The 16,515-nt window shown below is 41.0% G+C and overlaps 1 protein-coding gene across 2 annotated transcripts in view; it reads right to left on the reverse strand.

Moving 5' to 3' along the window:
* Positions 1 to 548: 548 nt before the first annotated feature.
* ERP27 (endoplasmic reticulum protein 27) overlaps positions 549 to 16,515 on the reverse strand; it is a 26,972-nt gene continuing 11,005 nt past the window's right edge. Inside the window, exons 4-7 of one of the 2 annotated variants that reach the window (XM_043440491.1) lie at positions 7,897 to 8,013; positions 3,689 to 3,814; positions 2,123 to 2,320; positions 549 to 1,235 (exon numbers count right to left, since the gene is read on the reverse strand). In XM_043440491.1, coding sequence (XP_043296426.1) covers positions 1,188 to 1,235; positions 2,123 to 2,320; positions 3,689 to 3,814; positions 7,897 to 8,013 — 489 coding nt within the window. In that variant the 3' untranslated portion in view covers positions 549 to 1,187. The remainder of the gene's footprint in view (positions 1,236 to 2,122; positions 2,321 to 3,688; positions 3,815 to 7,896; positions 8,014 to 16,515) is intronic. The other variant, XM_043440492.1, reaches the window with a different exon arrangement.

Here is a 16,515-nt window from a genome sequence, read left to right on the forward strand (position 1 = left end):
CTCACAGGCCATGGAGTTTTCCCCCCAGAAAGGAACAACTAAGTCTTTCAGTGTCTATTCCCCACTTGGACCAGCCCTTAGGTATACACTGTGGTTTTTCAGCTCTTCAGCACTTAGGCACTTTCCTTCGGAGCCAAAAGCCCTCCTGGGAACAATGCAGCATTTGTGTGTTGACAGTAACAGCCTGTGGCCCAGAGACACTCAGCCAAACTCTCCCTCTGTCCCACATGGGCTGGATCACACACCTCATCTGCAATAATCCACACTCAGTCAGCCCCAGCTTGCCCCTAAGGACCAAGCGCCCCACTTCTCTTCCCCCCTGTTCCCCAACTTCTTACCTAATTCAATCCCCAGCTCCACTACCATGTTTATCCCAGTGGTCATGCAGGATGATCTCCACCAGCTCCCATCACACCCATGGGGAACAATGACACAGAGGTGGCTCATGGCCTGACCCTAAACAGTAGGCACTGAAGAGGGAGGTCCACTCTGCTGAGCTGAGCAGTGGGGTGTTTACAAGAGGTTAGGTCTGCAAAGAGATGCCAGTCTTTTCCTATAAGATAGGACTTTTTATTTATCATGCGGTTGTTGATTCACATGGGGAGTTAGGAACGTGAAACAAGCATAGAATTGTACACTGTCTCTTTCTGCCGAGTTCAGAGACTCGGAAATATTGTTTGACTTCTGGCATGAAGACAATTCCAGAAAGGTGTTTAAAACCATGTTTGTGTCCTTGGTTCTGAGTCAGAGAGGGACAAGGGCTTATAGTAGGGTTTCAACCCTTAGGCAACCCTACAAGATGTTGGATGTTTCAATATTAAATGACCCATCAGAACAGTTTCCCTCTAGGAATGCTCCCTGTCCCCTCATCTCCCCCACCCCCCACTTCACAGCAACAGTGCAGTGTTTCTCTTAAAACCTCCATCCAGTGTATGGGTCCACTCAGTATGAATGCAGAAGAGAAAAATCAGATGGGTAGTAGAGAGTATAGAAAATTTAAAAGAAAGGGCAAGTAGAGTAATTGAGATTTTAAGGAACAAACTGGAGTTTTGTGTGTGTGTGTGTGTGTGTGTGAAGCTTAGTGAGTCTGTTATTTAATGTCTCTGAGATTTGAGTCTTTTTATTGACCCCTTTTCATTCAGCATAAAGTAGTTACTTGATTGTACGCAGAAGAAACAGGGAAGCAATCAGAGTTCCACCTTTGACGTCTTCTCTTCTGATTCATGATTTTCTCTCTGAAAAACATCATGGCATGGATATTCAGATCTGGAGCCCAGTCTTGTTTTTGAACTCTGAGATGAACAAATTGAGCTATTTAATCCCTCCTGAAAGCCCTAAGTCCATCTTCCACTGTTATCTCATGAACCCCTCATATGAATTTGACTTATTTCCCATCGATATTGTACACAGAATGGTAAAATCCAAAATCCAGCTTCTTTGAATATGCAAGACCTTCCCCAAAGTGCTTTTGGAGTTCTGTTTTGGTTTGGTTCCCATGACTACGGGCTTCCCTGATAGCTCAGTTGCTAAAGAATCCACCTGCAATGCAGGAGACCCCGGTTCAATTCCTGGGTGGGGAAGATCCCCTGGAGAAGGGATAGGGTACCCACTCCAGTATTCTTGGTCTTCCCTTGTGGCTCAGCTGGTAAAGAATCCCCCTGCAATGCGGGAGACCTGGATTCAATCCCTGGTTGGGAAGATCCCCTAGAGAAGGGATAGGCTACCCATTCCAATACTGTGGCCTGGAGAATCCCATGGACTGTAGTCCATAGGGTCACAAAGAGTCTGACATGACTGAGCCACTTTCATTCACTCCCATGATTACCTCCTAAAAAGCGTCTTGACCCTGACCACCATATCCTCCTACTCCTTTACTCTTAATCAAATCCAGCAGAGGTCAAATAATTTTTATTTAACAGAAAATTAAAGGGACTGAGAAGGAAAATGGATTCGATTCGATGGACATGAGTTTGAGCAAGCTCCAGGAGTTGGTGTTGGACAGGGAAGCCTGGCATTCTGCAGTCCGTGGGGTTGCAGAGTCAGACATGACTGAGCAACGGAACTGAACTGAACTGAGAGGGAAAAAAACCTCAACTTGCTTTACCTGCAGTTTCATACTTACCAGTCCCTTCCCTTTCAGGAATCCATCACAAAAATTTTGCACTTGCTCTACTAAGACCTCTGTTATAGGCAGTGTATCCCACTTATCATCCAGAGTCTGGTAAATTGCTAAAGCAGGCAGTTCAGACATCTTTAGTTTGAAAAATGATATCGCCTTTTCATTTTGCTTCACTCCACTGTCCACCAGAATAAAAAGAATCTGCAGTTTGGGAAATTTGAAAGAGAAAGATCTGTCTGAGGTCCTCCTTGGAAGAAAGAGACACTTGGTGATTGTTGCTGTTTACATTGATTGAACTTAGGGTCTGTGCCACAATTTAAATATTCATTGAATTAAAATGAAGTTCTTCTTTTACTTTGCATTGTTTTAGGTTTTTTTCCTTTAGATCAGGTCTATTTAATTTTAAGAACATAGAACTGGAAGACAGTTTAATGATTAGCTAAGGGAGAAAGTATGATCTAATGGCTAAACATGGAGAATTCGTTTTAAATGTTGCCTCTAGTACTTTCTAGCTGTCTGACTTTTGGTAATCAGCCTCTCTGAGATTCAGTGTTCTTATTGGATTTTGTTGGGGGGAGACTGAATAAGAGAATAGATAATATTTCTAGTACAGTTTTTAGCTTATATAGTAAGTGCTTGATAGGGCTTCCCTGGTGGCTCAGATGGTAAATAATTGTTAACTATTTTATATTATTAAATCAAACCTTCTGCTCGATGAGGAAATCTCCTTGATAACAGTCTAGTTAGAGCGTTATCTACATTTAGTAACACTGAAAACTTCCAGTGTTAGGGAAACAACCACCAGAAAGATTTTTTTTTTTTTTTTAACCAAACAACCCTCATCATTGGTGTCTCTAGTTCAATGCAGTAGACTTGAAGTAGTTGAAGTTTTACTATTTCAGTGACATAAGCAGAACTGCACAAAGTGGGGAAGGGAAAGAAAGAAATATTTATTGCATATCCAGTAGACACTAGGTACAAGATATGTGTTTTATGTGAGAAATAAGCCCTGGGTCTAAAACTTCAGAGTTTATAGTAAGGAGTAAATAAATCATGGGGCTTCCCTGGTGGCTCAGTGGTAAAGAATCTGCCAGCAATTCAGGAGACACGGGTTTGATCCCTGGGTCAGGAAGATCCCCTGGAGGAGGGCATGGCAACCCACTCCAATATTCTTGGCTGGAAAATCCCCTGGACGAGGAGCCTGCCAGGACTGAAGCTACTTGGCACAGCACAGATACATGAAGCTATCAAGACTAACAGGTGATTTTTATGTTCAGTCTCTTTGGATCTCTAATTTTTTTTTTTGTCCAACCATCAATGAATAAAAAAGAAATAGACTTTCTGCTAATGGAAGATATGATTAAATACATCATTAACAGTTTAAAATACATCTTAAGTTTTAAGGCAGAGTAATGGGATTTAATGGGATTTATTATACTCCAGTTCTCACTTCATTACCCCTTAACCATAATTATTTTTCTCATTTCTCTCACTTCCCTAGCCCCATCTCTCTTTTTCTGGTGTCCTACAGCTGAGTATTCAAAAGGGAATCTCCCAGTCCAGACTTACCCTCCCCTGGAAGAGCTTAGCTGCCTCCTGAAATCTGTGTAAGTTTTCTTCAAACTCTGAGGAGGCCTTGTTCATAATCAGTAGAAGATGAATCGGAATCATACTATTGAATAGGCCAATTGCAGTCTGGCAAATTGAAATGTATTAAAGCAGAATGAAAGAGAAAAGGAGGGGAAAAAATATTAGTGACAACTCAATGACTAGGTACACTGGACCATAAATGATACCTGACCACCCATCACACCAATGGTAACTCCTACAAGATGGCTTTGGATCAATTTCATTCTCCTAATTTTCATGCAACTTAGTAGATCCCTCATCCCCACACTGAACAGGGTGGAGCTGAGCAGCCAAAGCGATACTGCAGTAGTGATGGTTGGGTTGGGTCCAACCCTCCAAGGGTTGGGTCATAGAAGACATAGTAGCATCTACTTTGTTCTCTCCTGTATCACTTACTCTCTTATACTGTCCACTCAACCAGCCCTGGGAAGAGAATCACATAGTTTCTATGAAGGAACTAAGTTCTCCTGCTAACAACCAGCACTGACTTGCCAATCAGGTGACTGAATCATCTTGGAAGAAATCCTCCAGCCCCCATCAAACCTTCAGATGATTGCCTCCCTGACCAATGGCTGCAACCTCACATGAGCCCCGGGATCAGAGGCCCCCATCCCTAGTCACTCTCAAACTTGACCCACAGAAACTGTATGAGATAATCAATTTTTTTCTGTTCTAAATTGTTACATTTTGGAGTAAACTGTTATGCATCATTAGACAACAAATACACCATGGAATATTTTAGTCACTTTTTTCAACCCCTTTTGAAATGTGGTGGTCCAGTGGTTAGGACTCCAAGCTTTCACTGCCAGAAGTGTGGGTTAATTCCCTGATTAGGGAACAAAGATCCTGCTGGCCACACAGCACAGCAAAAAACAAAGCAAAACAAACAAAAAACCAAGAGAAGCCAGATACACTTAAAATGGGATTTTGAACCCTTGATAGTAGTGTACACTTTTGAGTGCTTTTGATGTGCTGGGTAGTGTTTTCAGGTCTTTAAGTATAATAACTAATTTAATCTTCAAAGTCCCAGTTTTATAAATAAAGACATTGAGGTGCAAGATCGCCTCAAGTCACATAAGTGATGAGCTGGAATTCTCAGCAGGCAGTGTGACTTGAGAGTCTGTACCCTTAACCATGAGACTCCTACACGGCTGATGGCAAAACCTCAACAAAATCAACTCAGCCCTAAGCACGGTTGAGTTAGTCCATCTCAGGTCAGCCGTAAGATAACTGCTTCAGGAGACGGGAAGTTTGGCCCTTTTGTGTGGATTAGAGATGCTGATTTCCCCTGAGGCTGTGGGTGGTAGAGCGGAGGAGTCAGCTGTGAGGCAGAGGGAGGAGAGAAGGGAGACTGTAAAACTATGACGCTAGCCCCCTTCATTTCCCTGTTCAGAAACAGCGCTGCAACCGTCTCTATTTTAAACAAAATCCCATTTCTTCTTACCTCTCCCTTCTAAAGACAGAGAGTATTGCTGTTGAACTAGCATGTGCGCGCACACACACACACACACACACACACACACACACACACACACACACACACAGAGTGAGCTGTAGGTTAATGAACCTTTGGGCAAAGTCCCAGGATGATGGGAACGGGAGTCACTACACAGGACTCTTCCAGAAGCTACATACTACCCTGAAGAGAATTTTCAGCTCTACTGGCCAACATGTAGGCAAGGAGGATCCATTAAGTTCTTTCCAAAAACTTTCTCCCTGGAGTTTAAAACCAGGTCTTCAATTTTAAATTTGGAAGATTGGAAATTTAAATAATTGTCTCTTGTTTTGTTATTTAAATTTATAGCATGCAATCTACCCTCCTAGAACAGAGATAGAGGATAAATCTTGGGAAGAGTCAAGAAACCAAAGCTAAAAAGTCAAACGATATAGTGAAAGGATAGAGGAAGAGATTGAACATTGCAGAAATGATGAGTTTAATCCTAATAGACACAGTCCGATTTTCACCTTGAAGCCAAGTGTTGAGTGTATGCATTAACAGTGCACAGGAAGTCAACCACGGGACTGGGAATTTCTGCCCAGTTGCTACTGGTACAAACCTCTGCACCAGAAACAGATGAGAAATAACCATAGTAGTGTGGGCAGGTCTCAAAAAGAGAAAAACACTACTTTTGGGAAATGAAAAAGTCATGATAAAACTTGCTTCTTTAGAGAAATTCTTTCCTCATTTCTTCTTGATATGAGTCGGCGTCGCCTCTAATGTAGAACTTAACAAAATGTGTCATTGTTCTATAAGTAAGAGATGACCCATTCATCAGAACTTACAAAGGCTAGTCTTTGCCTCTGCCCTCATTCACCTGTGGAATTCCAGGACCCTGGGTCATAAACCAGGGACTGGAAGATCATCTTTTCTGGTCCCCAATGCACTCCTGGCAGGGTTATAGACAATGACCAGAATGGTGATGGTCTAGGCACTTTTCAATGCCTTTTAAATTATTGCTGCCAATGCCCCTGGGATGCATGTGTTTGCAATCCTAACAGAAATGGAAATGGGATCACCATTCCATGGAGACTAACATGGTGTGAGAGGTGGACAGGAATTTAGTCAACAGGAAGAGGGGTGTTTTCTGTTGTAGGCTATGTAGGGGAATGGAAAAACCACAGGACTCAGTCAGACAGAACAGTCATGAAAAAAGCTGGGACAAGTGGACAGGGCTGAACTTCAAATGACAAGTTGTAGGGCTTGAGGAAGTTACTTCACTTTTCTGAACTCCCATCTCCTCTCCTGTAAAATGGAAATGCATGCATCATCAAATGTTCTGCCTTCAGTGACGTCTTTTCTACTTACCGTGTAATATTGAACGTTGTTTGGAACTTAAGAGTCCTCCTCTATAAAATGGACATAATAATCTCCTCTCTTCTACCTCAAAAAAATCTGTGAGTATTATGTGAAAAAGTGGCATAAAAGGGTTTTGTTAGTTCTGAAAAGCATGACATGCATATAAAGTACTGTTATGAGAGAATGTGCAGCATTTTGGAGCCGAGGTAGATCACTGGAAATCAACACTCCATCACTTAATGATGTAAGTTTGGGAAGGTAAAAGGTAGGACATATAAGGTAATTCTATAAGCTGTGTTAGAAGGCCAGAAGATTATCAGGACAGGTGGACCAACACCTTCACCCAGGTTGTAGACAGCATGCAACAACCAAGAAAGACACCCAGAAAGAAACCTGAGACTCTAGGAGGGTCTAGGCAAGTGCTAATTGTACCCGACTGAGAACTGCTGGTCATGAGTCTGCAAGGAGGTAGACACAGAAAATGGGAATAGGTGTGTAAAAACTTTTTAGAAATTTTACATTGCTGTGACATCCAAATATGTGATCAGTGTTTTTAAACAGTTCATTTGTATTTTACAAAAATATTGGTCTCCAATGATTTAGGGAAAAAATTGACCTTCAGCGTTTTTGCAATTGTGGCAAGCTTGCCATCTTGTTTGAGAAGCATGGTCTAGAATGCTGGTCACATCAGAGTTGCTTCACTGAACTCTCTTGCAACCAAACTCAGAAGTTTTTGATTAGTCACCCTAACTTTGCATTCTGACTCTCTTACTAGTCATGTAACATGTCATCTCACTTTTCTTTCTTTGTTGGGTAGGAACAAGTTTATCAATCTTAAGGGTTGTAGTAGGGATAGGAATATAAACAATTACAAATTGATTTAATGGTGGTTACTGTTATCATGGGCTGCCTTGGTAGCTCCCATTGGTAAAGAATCCACCTGCAATGCAGGAGACCCTGGTTCGATTCCTAGGTCGGGAAGATCCACTGGAGAAGGGATAGGCTACCCACTCCAGTATTCTTGGGCTTCCCTTGTGGCTCAGTTGGTAAAGAATCTGCCTGTAATGCAGGAGGCCTGGGTTTGATCTCTGGGTTGGGAAGATCCCCTGGAAAAGGAAATGGCAATCCAGTCCAGTACTCTTGCTTGGGAAATCCCATAGACAGAGGCTCCTGGTGGGCTACAGTCCATGGGGTCCCAAAAGAGTCTGACACGACTTAGTGACTAAACAACAATAACAACTGTTATTATTAATTAAAAGATCAGAATGCTTGGAGGAAAGGATTTCTCCTTTGAAGGCAATTACCCTCCCTGACACAGGGCCTGAAGGGTCTAGAGACAGGGGTTACTTACTATAGCATTGTACTCCGTCACCAAGTGGAGGTTATTGCTCTCAATGAAACGGCTTAACTTGGTGGCATCCATGCTTTCCATGTCTTCACCCTTTAAATCCAGTTGTTTGTTATCCACCTGGGTCACACAAAAAGGATAAAATTGTCACTGTTTTGTCATCAATAAATGTTTCTGAACTATTAAACCCAAGTCAGCCACTAATTCAAGCTCCAAAGACAGAAAGGTCAGTGTTCCTGGCTCTCGAGGAATGCACTGTCCTGTGGGTCACCGAGAAGTAAACAGGAATATCCCACAGAACGTGACAAGTATTATCACAGACCCGTATGTCATCTCAGGAAGAGGAGAAACGCTTCCAGGAAGAGACAGCTCCCAATGAATGGCTAAGACTTGGTCAGATGAATGAGGATGGGGTAGGAGTTTTAAATAAAGAACAGTGTTTGTAAAAGGCAAAAAGATAACAGATGTTCTGTTCTAGAAGCTGCAGTTAGGTTAGCTAGACTATAGCAGTGGATGTTAAGTGTAGTAGGAGAGAGACATGGGCAGTGGGGTGGAAAGTGACTGCAGCTGGCCAGACTCCTCTATCCTTGTGATTTCCCAGGCAAGGATACTGGAGTGGATTGTCATTTCCTTCTCCAGGGGATCTTTCTGACCCAGGGATCAAACCCAGGTCTTTTGCATTGCAGGCAGATTCTTTAAGATCTGAGCCATCAGGGCAATGGGGTAGTGAGGGCAAATTCCCAAAGAACCTTGAGGTTAAGATAAGCAATTAAATTCTAACCTGAGGGCAAGGGGAGCCACTTACAGGATCAGATTTATGTTTTATTTATGTACATTTCTAATGTGAAATGAAACACACATGCAGAGAAAAGCACAAAATGGAAAATATAAAGCTCAGAAAATTGTCACAGAGTAAACAACTGTGGAACCACCACTAAAGGAAAGACATAGAATATTGCCAGAATGTCTGAAGCCCTCTGTGATCCTTCTATTGTTGTTTAGTAGCTAAGTTGTGTATGACTCTGTGCAACCCCATGGACTGCAGCACACCAGGCTTTCCTGTCCTCCATGATCTCCCAGAGTTTGCTCAAGTTCATGTCCATTTTATAATCTGTTATCTTTCTGCCAACGTTCACCATTATCCTGACTTTTACAATGACTATTTTCATTCTTCATAGCTTTACTGCTTAAAAATGCATCTCACTGTTACAGTTTAGTTTCATCTTTTAAAAAATATTATGTAGGGACTTCCTTGGTGGTCCAGTGGTTAAGATTCCATGCTTCTAATGCAGGTGGTGTGGGTTTGGTTCCTGGCTGGGGAACTAAGATCCCACATGCAGTAGGGATGCATAAAAAAAATTATGCAAGTGGAAACAGACTATGTTTTTTTGTTTGTGTATCTCAATTATTTTGTTTTTAAGAGTTATCCATATTATTGCATGTAGCTGTAATTTGTTCATTTTCCTTGCTGTAATAGTATCCCATTGTATAAATATGCAAAACCTTATTTTACTACTGATGGATATTTAGGTTGTTTCCAGTTTCTGGTTATTAAAATAATGCTGCAGTGAACTCTCTTGTTCATTTCTCTTGGAACTCATGCCTCTGTATCTATTGAGCATGTATTTAGGATTGAAATTTTTGATTATAGGATATGTATATTTTTGACATGCACTTTGATGTTTATTTGGGAGATAAGGCCAAGCTATTTTCTAAAATGAAGAATAATGTACACTTGCATCTGTACTGTTTGAAAGATCCCAGTGCTTCACACCCTGGCCAGCACTTGGTATTATCCACCTTTCTAATTTTATTCATTTTGATGAATATGTGGTAGTATTTCATTGCAGTTTAACCTCCAATTCCCCAATTAACTAGTTATATATCGTCTTTTTTGAAGTGTCTGTTAAAGTCACTTGCCTATTTTTCTATTGAGTTGATCCTTTCCTTGTTGATTTGAAGGTGTTTTATATATTCTGGATATGAGCCCTTTATGGTTCTATATTACATATCTTTTCTCACTGGGGACTTCTATTTTAATGGTGACTGCTTGTGAATAGAAGTTAATTTCAATGTAGTCATCAACCTTTTCATTTATAACTAGTGTGTGTTTTTGTTTTGTTTTGTTTAAAATGCTTTGACTACACCAAAGTACTGAGATCCAGAAGTGCTGACATTCACTCAACTGGCAACTTAATCACTTTATGATTTTTTTTTTTCACAACTCAAACTTATGAAATACATAAATGCCGAGATACAGAAAATGTTTGTCTTTATAAAAAGAATCTTGAGAAAAACATTCATCGAAACCACAGGATATTTTAAAATGTGACTTCCCTTTGCATATTTAATTGTTTTAAAATTCACAGTATTTGAGAGAAAGCCTGGGAGAGAACTACGAAAGCAGGAGAAGTCATCCTAGGTGGGGCCTCGCCCACCCTTCTCCCATCCTTCTCCTCCAGGAGAAAGAGAGTGAGCACAAAGGATTTTTAAAGCTGCATAATGCCCAGATGGTGCTAGTGGTAAAGCATCTGCCAGCAAATGCAGGAGAGGCAGGAGATACGAGTTCAATCCCCAGGTCGGGAAGATCCCATGGAGGAGGAAATGGCAATCCACTCCAGTCTTCGTGCCTGGAGAATTCCATGGACAGAGGAGCCTGGCGGGCTACAGTCCATGGGGTTACAGAGTCAGAAACAACTGAAGCGACCTAGCAATGCCTTGTACGTTTCCTTCCTAAGGTTTTGCTAATTGCATAACCATCAGAATCATTACTGTAATCACAACCAGGGTCCTTTTTATGTTTAATACATCTAAATACTTTCTGATTATTTTTCTAGAAACTTGGAGGCCTGGTGTCTACACCACAGCGGATAGAACTGTGCTCTGAGCCAGGAGCTCCTCCCTCGCTGCTCTCTTTTCCAGGCAAACCCTCGCATTTCCCAGAACAGGATGAACAGGAAATGCCAGCTACTCCAGGTGGCTCTGGACTTGAGGAATGCAGTATAGGGGAGGCAGAGTTTGTGAAGTGGTGATAACATTCTCTAAGAAGCAAAGATCTTTCATAAAAGCCACCCTCCTGAAGCCTCTCCAGCTGGTCATGGCTCTTTAAATGAAGCATACCTGATTATTTCTCTATTTCTTAAACCAACAAACTCCGGAGTGCTCATGTGTAGGGTTCCTGGAAACATTTAAACAGGAAACCTCCCTTCTGTAAAGGGAATTTATTTGCATAATGCCCTGGAAAGAAAAATCCGACCCTGGATCCCAGAGTGGGAGAAAATATTTTTTAATATATTTTTCCAGTTTTTGGAAAGAATTTTCTTTGAAAAATCATATTATTTTTCTCCTCAAGAAAAGAGGCACCAGAAGAAAAACAGAAATAGTAAACCAGAAGGGTTGTCACCTTACAATATAATTTTGAGGTTCCCCGAGAGTATCAGATGTGGATTATTATATGATTCAGACACTGTATCATACCAGTGGATTTCATCATTCCTTTTCTGTTTGTTAGTATTTCAGCAATACTCTTTTGAATTAATTCCAATAGATTCCTGTAATTAACAACCCAGCTTTTTGTAAAACATTAAAGTTGTTTTAGTTTGCACCAGTTACAATGTTAAATATCTTGGCCACCATGGAGAAATCATTTGTTTAGTACATGCCCTCTCCTCTCGGGTTTGTTTTTATAAGCTGCTTGGTTACCATATACTTGGTAAATGTATACTTTAGGATTTCTCTGGTGGTCTAATGGTTGGGAATCTGCCTGCCAATGCAGGAGACATGGGTTCTAGTTCTGGTCCAGGAAGATCCCACATGCTGCAGAGCAACAGAGCCTGTGTCCACAACTACTGAGCCTGAACTCCAGGACCTGTGAGCTGAAACTACTGAGCCCATGTGCCCTAGAGCCCATGATCCGCAACAAGAGAAGCCACAACAATGAGAAACCCACACACCGCAACTAGAGAGTAGTCCCTGCTCACCACGACTAGAGAAAGCCCGTGCACAGCAGTGAAGACCCAGTGCAGCCAAAAATAAATAAATTAAAATATATATATATATACACTTTAGAAAAATATTTTAAAATTTGGCATATCTTATTTATTGCCTTTGTTATCAGTTTATTTTTATGCACTCTGCTCTGATTCTCTGCTTGGCTAGGTGCATTTCTTATAAAAGGTTTCCAGGAAAAATTGTGAAAGGCATGAAAGGATGCCCCTACCGTATTTCTATTACTATCCCGTTGGGTCAAAGTTAGACTTCTTCAAGTAGAAGTGGTGGAGAATATTCAAAATGAGGTACACATTCAAATAATATCTGAGATTCCATTTTAGGACAGGTTCATGGTTTATTCAACACAGGATTACATCTCTGTTAGGGTAATAGTAACAGTCCTATTGAGAGTGGGGGGCTGTTATGGCCATACCACCCTGAATGCACTGGATTTTGTCCGATCTCAGAAGCTAAGCAGGGTTGGCCCTGGTTAGTGCTTGGATGGGAGAGTGGGGAGGGACCTCGCACTAGTGCTAGGACAAGCTGTGTCCTCACGCAGACAGGTTGTCATACACAACTTACTATTGCTCCATTTTAATTTTTTCTCAATCACATTTATATAGTTGGCCTGAGCTATTTTTGCAGACTGATGCATTCCATAAATATAGCAAATGCTGCCTTCTTATCTCTCCCGTATAACTGTCAACTCATATTTCCACTTATTATTTCAGCTTATTTCTAAACATGTTCTTACAGTGGAAATTTGCTGTATGGGATAATTCTGAAATTTCTTTGCCAAAATACATTATGTGTGTGTGTGTGTGTGTGTGTGTGCACGCGCGCACTCAGTCATTCAGTCATGTCTGACTGTTTGGGATCCCATGGATTCCAAAGGCTTATTTGTCCATGGAATTTCCCAGGCAAGAATACTGGAGTAGGTTGCCATTTCCTACTCCAGGGGATATTCCTGACCCAGGGATCCAACCCACGTCTCTTGCACCTCCTGCATTGGCAGGTGAATTCTCCACTACTGCATTACCTGGGAAAACCCAAAATATGTCATGCCTAGGTTAAATCTTGAGAAATAAGCCAGGGGTTTGATTAAATAGTGCTAAGGAGAGAGAAATGGTTTAGGAAAAATGTTTTTTGTCTTTTTAGCTATATTTAATGAGGTTTTATTTAATGAGGAGCATTAGAGTAGGTAAAATATATGAGTAAAAACAGGCTTTTTTCAGAATTAAATACTGTAGAAAGTCACTATAATAAGGTAGAAAAGGTAGCTTTGGAGTCAGCCATGCTGGGTATGGGCTTTCCTTTTAGTTCAGTTGGTAAAGAATCTGCCTGCAATGCAGGAGAACCCAGTTCGATTCCTGGGTCGGGAAGATCCACTGGAGAAGGGACAGGCGACCCACTCCAGTATTCATGGGCTTCCCTGGTGGCTCAGCTGGTAAAGAATCTGCCTGCAATGCAGGAGACCTGAGTTTGATCCCTGGGTTGGGAAGATCTCCTGGAGAAGGGAAAGGCTACCCATTCCAGTACTCTGGCCTAGAGAATGCTGGGTATGAGTCAGATGTTTGTGACTCTATAGTTCTGAGAGTCTAGACATCAGAATCAATCTCATGGAACTTCAGTTTCTTTATTGATAATGCAGGGTCGATAATGGGCTCCCCTGGTGGCTCAGATGGTAAAGAATCCCCCTGCAAAGTAGAGACCTGGGTTTGATCCCTGGGTCAGGAAGATCCCCTGGGTCAGGAAGATCCCCTGGATGAGGGCATGGCAACCCATTCCAGTATTCTTGCCTGGAAAATCCCATGGGTAGAAGAGCCTGGTGGGTTTCAGTCTATGGGGTCGCAAAGAGTCAGACACGACTGAGTGACTAAGTGCACACAGGGATGATAATAATAATTTCATCAGATTCTAGTGCCTATCATAAATTAGGCACTAAAACAAACGGATGAAATTCTAGATCTTAAATGAAAGAAAGTATCAGAAGATCTGCAATTGATTCACATTTCCCAGTGTCAAGAAGAAGTCTTAACTGTAGACATAAAAGGGCCTCCTAATGGGTCACATTGAGTATTACATAGAGTAATACATAGAGTCCCAGATACCAACAGGCAGGAATCAGTGAAGACCATGTCCATTGTGTATGTCTGTTCACTCCCAGACCACCCCTACAGGACACAGGCATTGATTATCATTTCTAAACATTGGGATCCTCTTCTGAAGGGCACAGTCACATTGTGTGGTATTTTTTGAGTATATTGAAAGCCTCAGTTTGTTCAATGCCAAACTTTTAAATATACCTCAGTTTAAGAAAACACTAAAAAGAGAGAACAGTCTTGGTTGATGTTCTTTTTCTTTTTTAAAAAAATTATCCCAAAAGCCTGAAGAACATACCTCAACATAATAAAAGCTATATATGACAAACCCACAGCAAGCATTACCCTCAATGGTGAAAAATTGAAAGCATTTCCCCTGAAATCAGGAACAAGACAAGGGTGCCCACTCTCACCACTACTATTCAACATAGTGTTGGAAGTTTTGGCCACACCAATCAGAGCAGAAAAAGAAGTAAAAGGAATCCAGATAGGAAAAGAAGAAGTGAAACTCTCACTGTTTGCAGATGACATGATCCTCTACATAGAAAACCCTAAAGACTCTACCAGAAAATTACTAGAGCTAATCAATGAATATAGTAAAGTTGCAGGATATAAAATTAACACACAGAAATCCCTTGCATTCCTATATACTAACAATGAAAAAACAGAAAGAGAAATTAAGGAAACAATACCATTCACCATTGCAACAAAAAGAATAAAATACTTAGGAGTATATCTACCTAAAGAAACAAAAGACCTATACATAGAAAACTATAAAACACTGATGAAAGAAATCAAAGAGGACACAAACAGATGGAGAAACATACCGTGTTCATGGATTGGAAGAATCAATATTGCCAAAATGGCTATTCTACCCAAAGCAATCTATAGATTCAATGCAATCCCTATCAAGCTACCAACGGTATTTTTCACAGAACTAGACCAAAGAATTTCACAATTTGTATGGAAATACAAAAAACCTCGAATAGCCAAAGTAATCTTGAGAAAGAAGAATGGAACTGGAGGAATCAACCTGCCTGACTTCAGACTCTACTACAAAGCCACAGTCATCAAGACAGTATGGTACTGGCACAAAGACAGAAATATAGATCAATGGAACAGAATAGAAAGCCCAGAGATAAATCCACGAACCTATGGACATCTTATCTTTGACAAAGGAGGCAAGGATATACAATGGAAAAAAGACAACCTCTTTAACAAGTGGTGCTGGGAAAACTGGTCAACCACTTGTAAAAGAATGAAACTAGAACACTTTCTAACACCATACACAAAAATAAACTCAAAATGGATTAAAGATCTAAATGTAAGACCAGAAACTATAAACTCCTAGAGGAGAACATAGGCAAAACACTCTCGACATAAATCACAGCAAGATCCTCTATGACCCACCTCCCAGAATATTGGAAATAAAAGCAAAACTAAACAAATGGGACCTAATGAAACTTAAAAGCTTTTGCACTACAAAGGAAACTATAAGTAAGGTGAAAAGACAGCCTCAGATTGGGAGAAAATAATAGCAAATGAAGAAACAGACAAAGGATTAATCTCAAAAATATACAAGCAACTCCTGCAGCTCAATTCCAGAAAAATAAATGACCCAATCAAAAAATGGGCCAGAGAACTAAACAGACATTTCTCCAAAGAAGACATACAGATGGCTAACAAACACATGAAAAGATGCTCAACATCACTCATTATCAGAGAAATGCAAATCAAAACCACAATGAGGTACCATTACACGCCAGTCAGGATGGCTGCTATCCAAAAGTCTACAAGCAATAAATGCTGGAGAGGGTGTGGAGAAAAGGGAACCCTCTTACACTGTTGGTGGGAATGCAAACTAGTACAGCCGCTATGGAAAACAGTGTGGAGATTTCTTAAAAAACTGGAAATAGAACTGCCATATGACCCAGCAATCCCACTTCTGGGCATACACACTGAGGAAACCAGATCTGAAAGAGACACGTGCACCCCAATGTTCATCGCAGCACTGTTTATAATAGCCAGGACATGGAAGCAACCTAGATGCCCATCAGCAGATGAATGGATAAGGAAGCTGTGGTACATATACACCATGGAATATTACTCAGCCGTTAAAAAGAATTCATTTGAATCAGTCCTAATGAGATGGATGAAACTGGAGCCCATTATACAGAGTGAAGTAAGCCAGAAAGATAAAGAACATTACAGCATACTAACACATATATATGGAATTTAGAAAGATGGTAACGATAACCCTATATGCAAAACAGAAAAAGAGACACAGAAATACAGAACAGACTTTTGAACTCTGTGGGAGAAGGTGAGGGTGGGATGTTGCGAAAGAACAGCATGTATATTATCTATGGTGAAACAGAACACCAGCCCAGGTGGGATGCATGAGACAAGTGCTCGGGCCTGGTGCACTGGGAAGACCCAGAGGAATTGGGTGGAGAGGGAGGAGGGAGGGGGGATCGGGATGGGGAATGCGTGTAACTCTATGGCTGGTTCATATCAATGTATGACAAAA

This window comes from Cervus canadensis, chromosome 21, assembly GCF_019320065.1.
Source record: "Cervus canadensis isolate Bull #8, Minnesota chromosome 21, ASM1932006v1, whole genome shotgun sequence".
In the NCBI taxonomy this organism is placed as follows: Eukaryota; Metazoa; Chordata; class Mammalia; order Artiodactyla; family Cervidae; genus Cervus; species Cervus canadensis.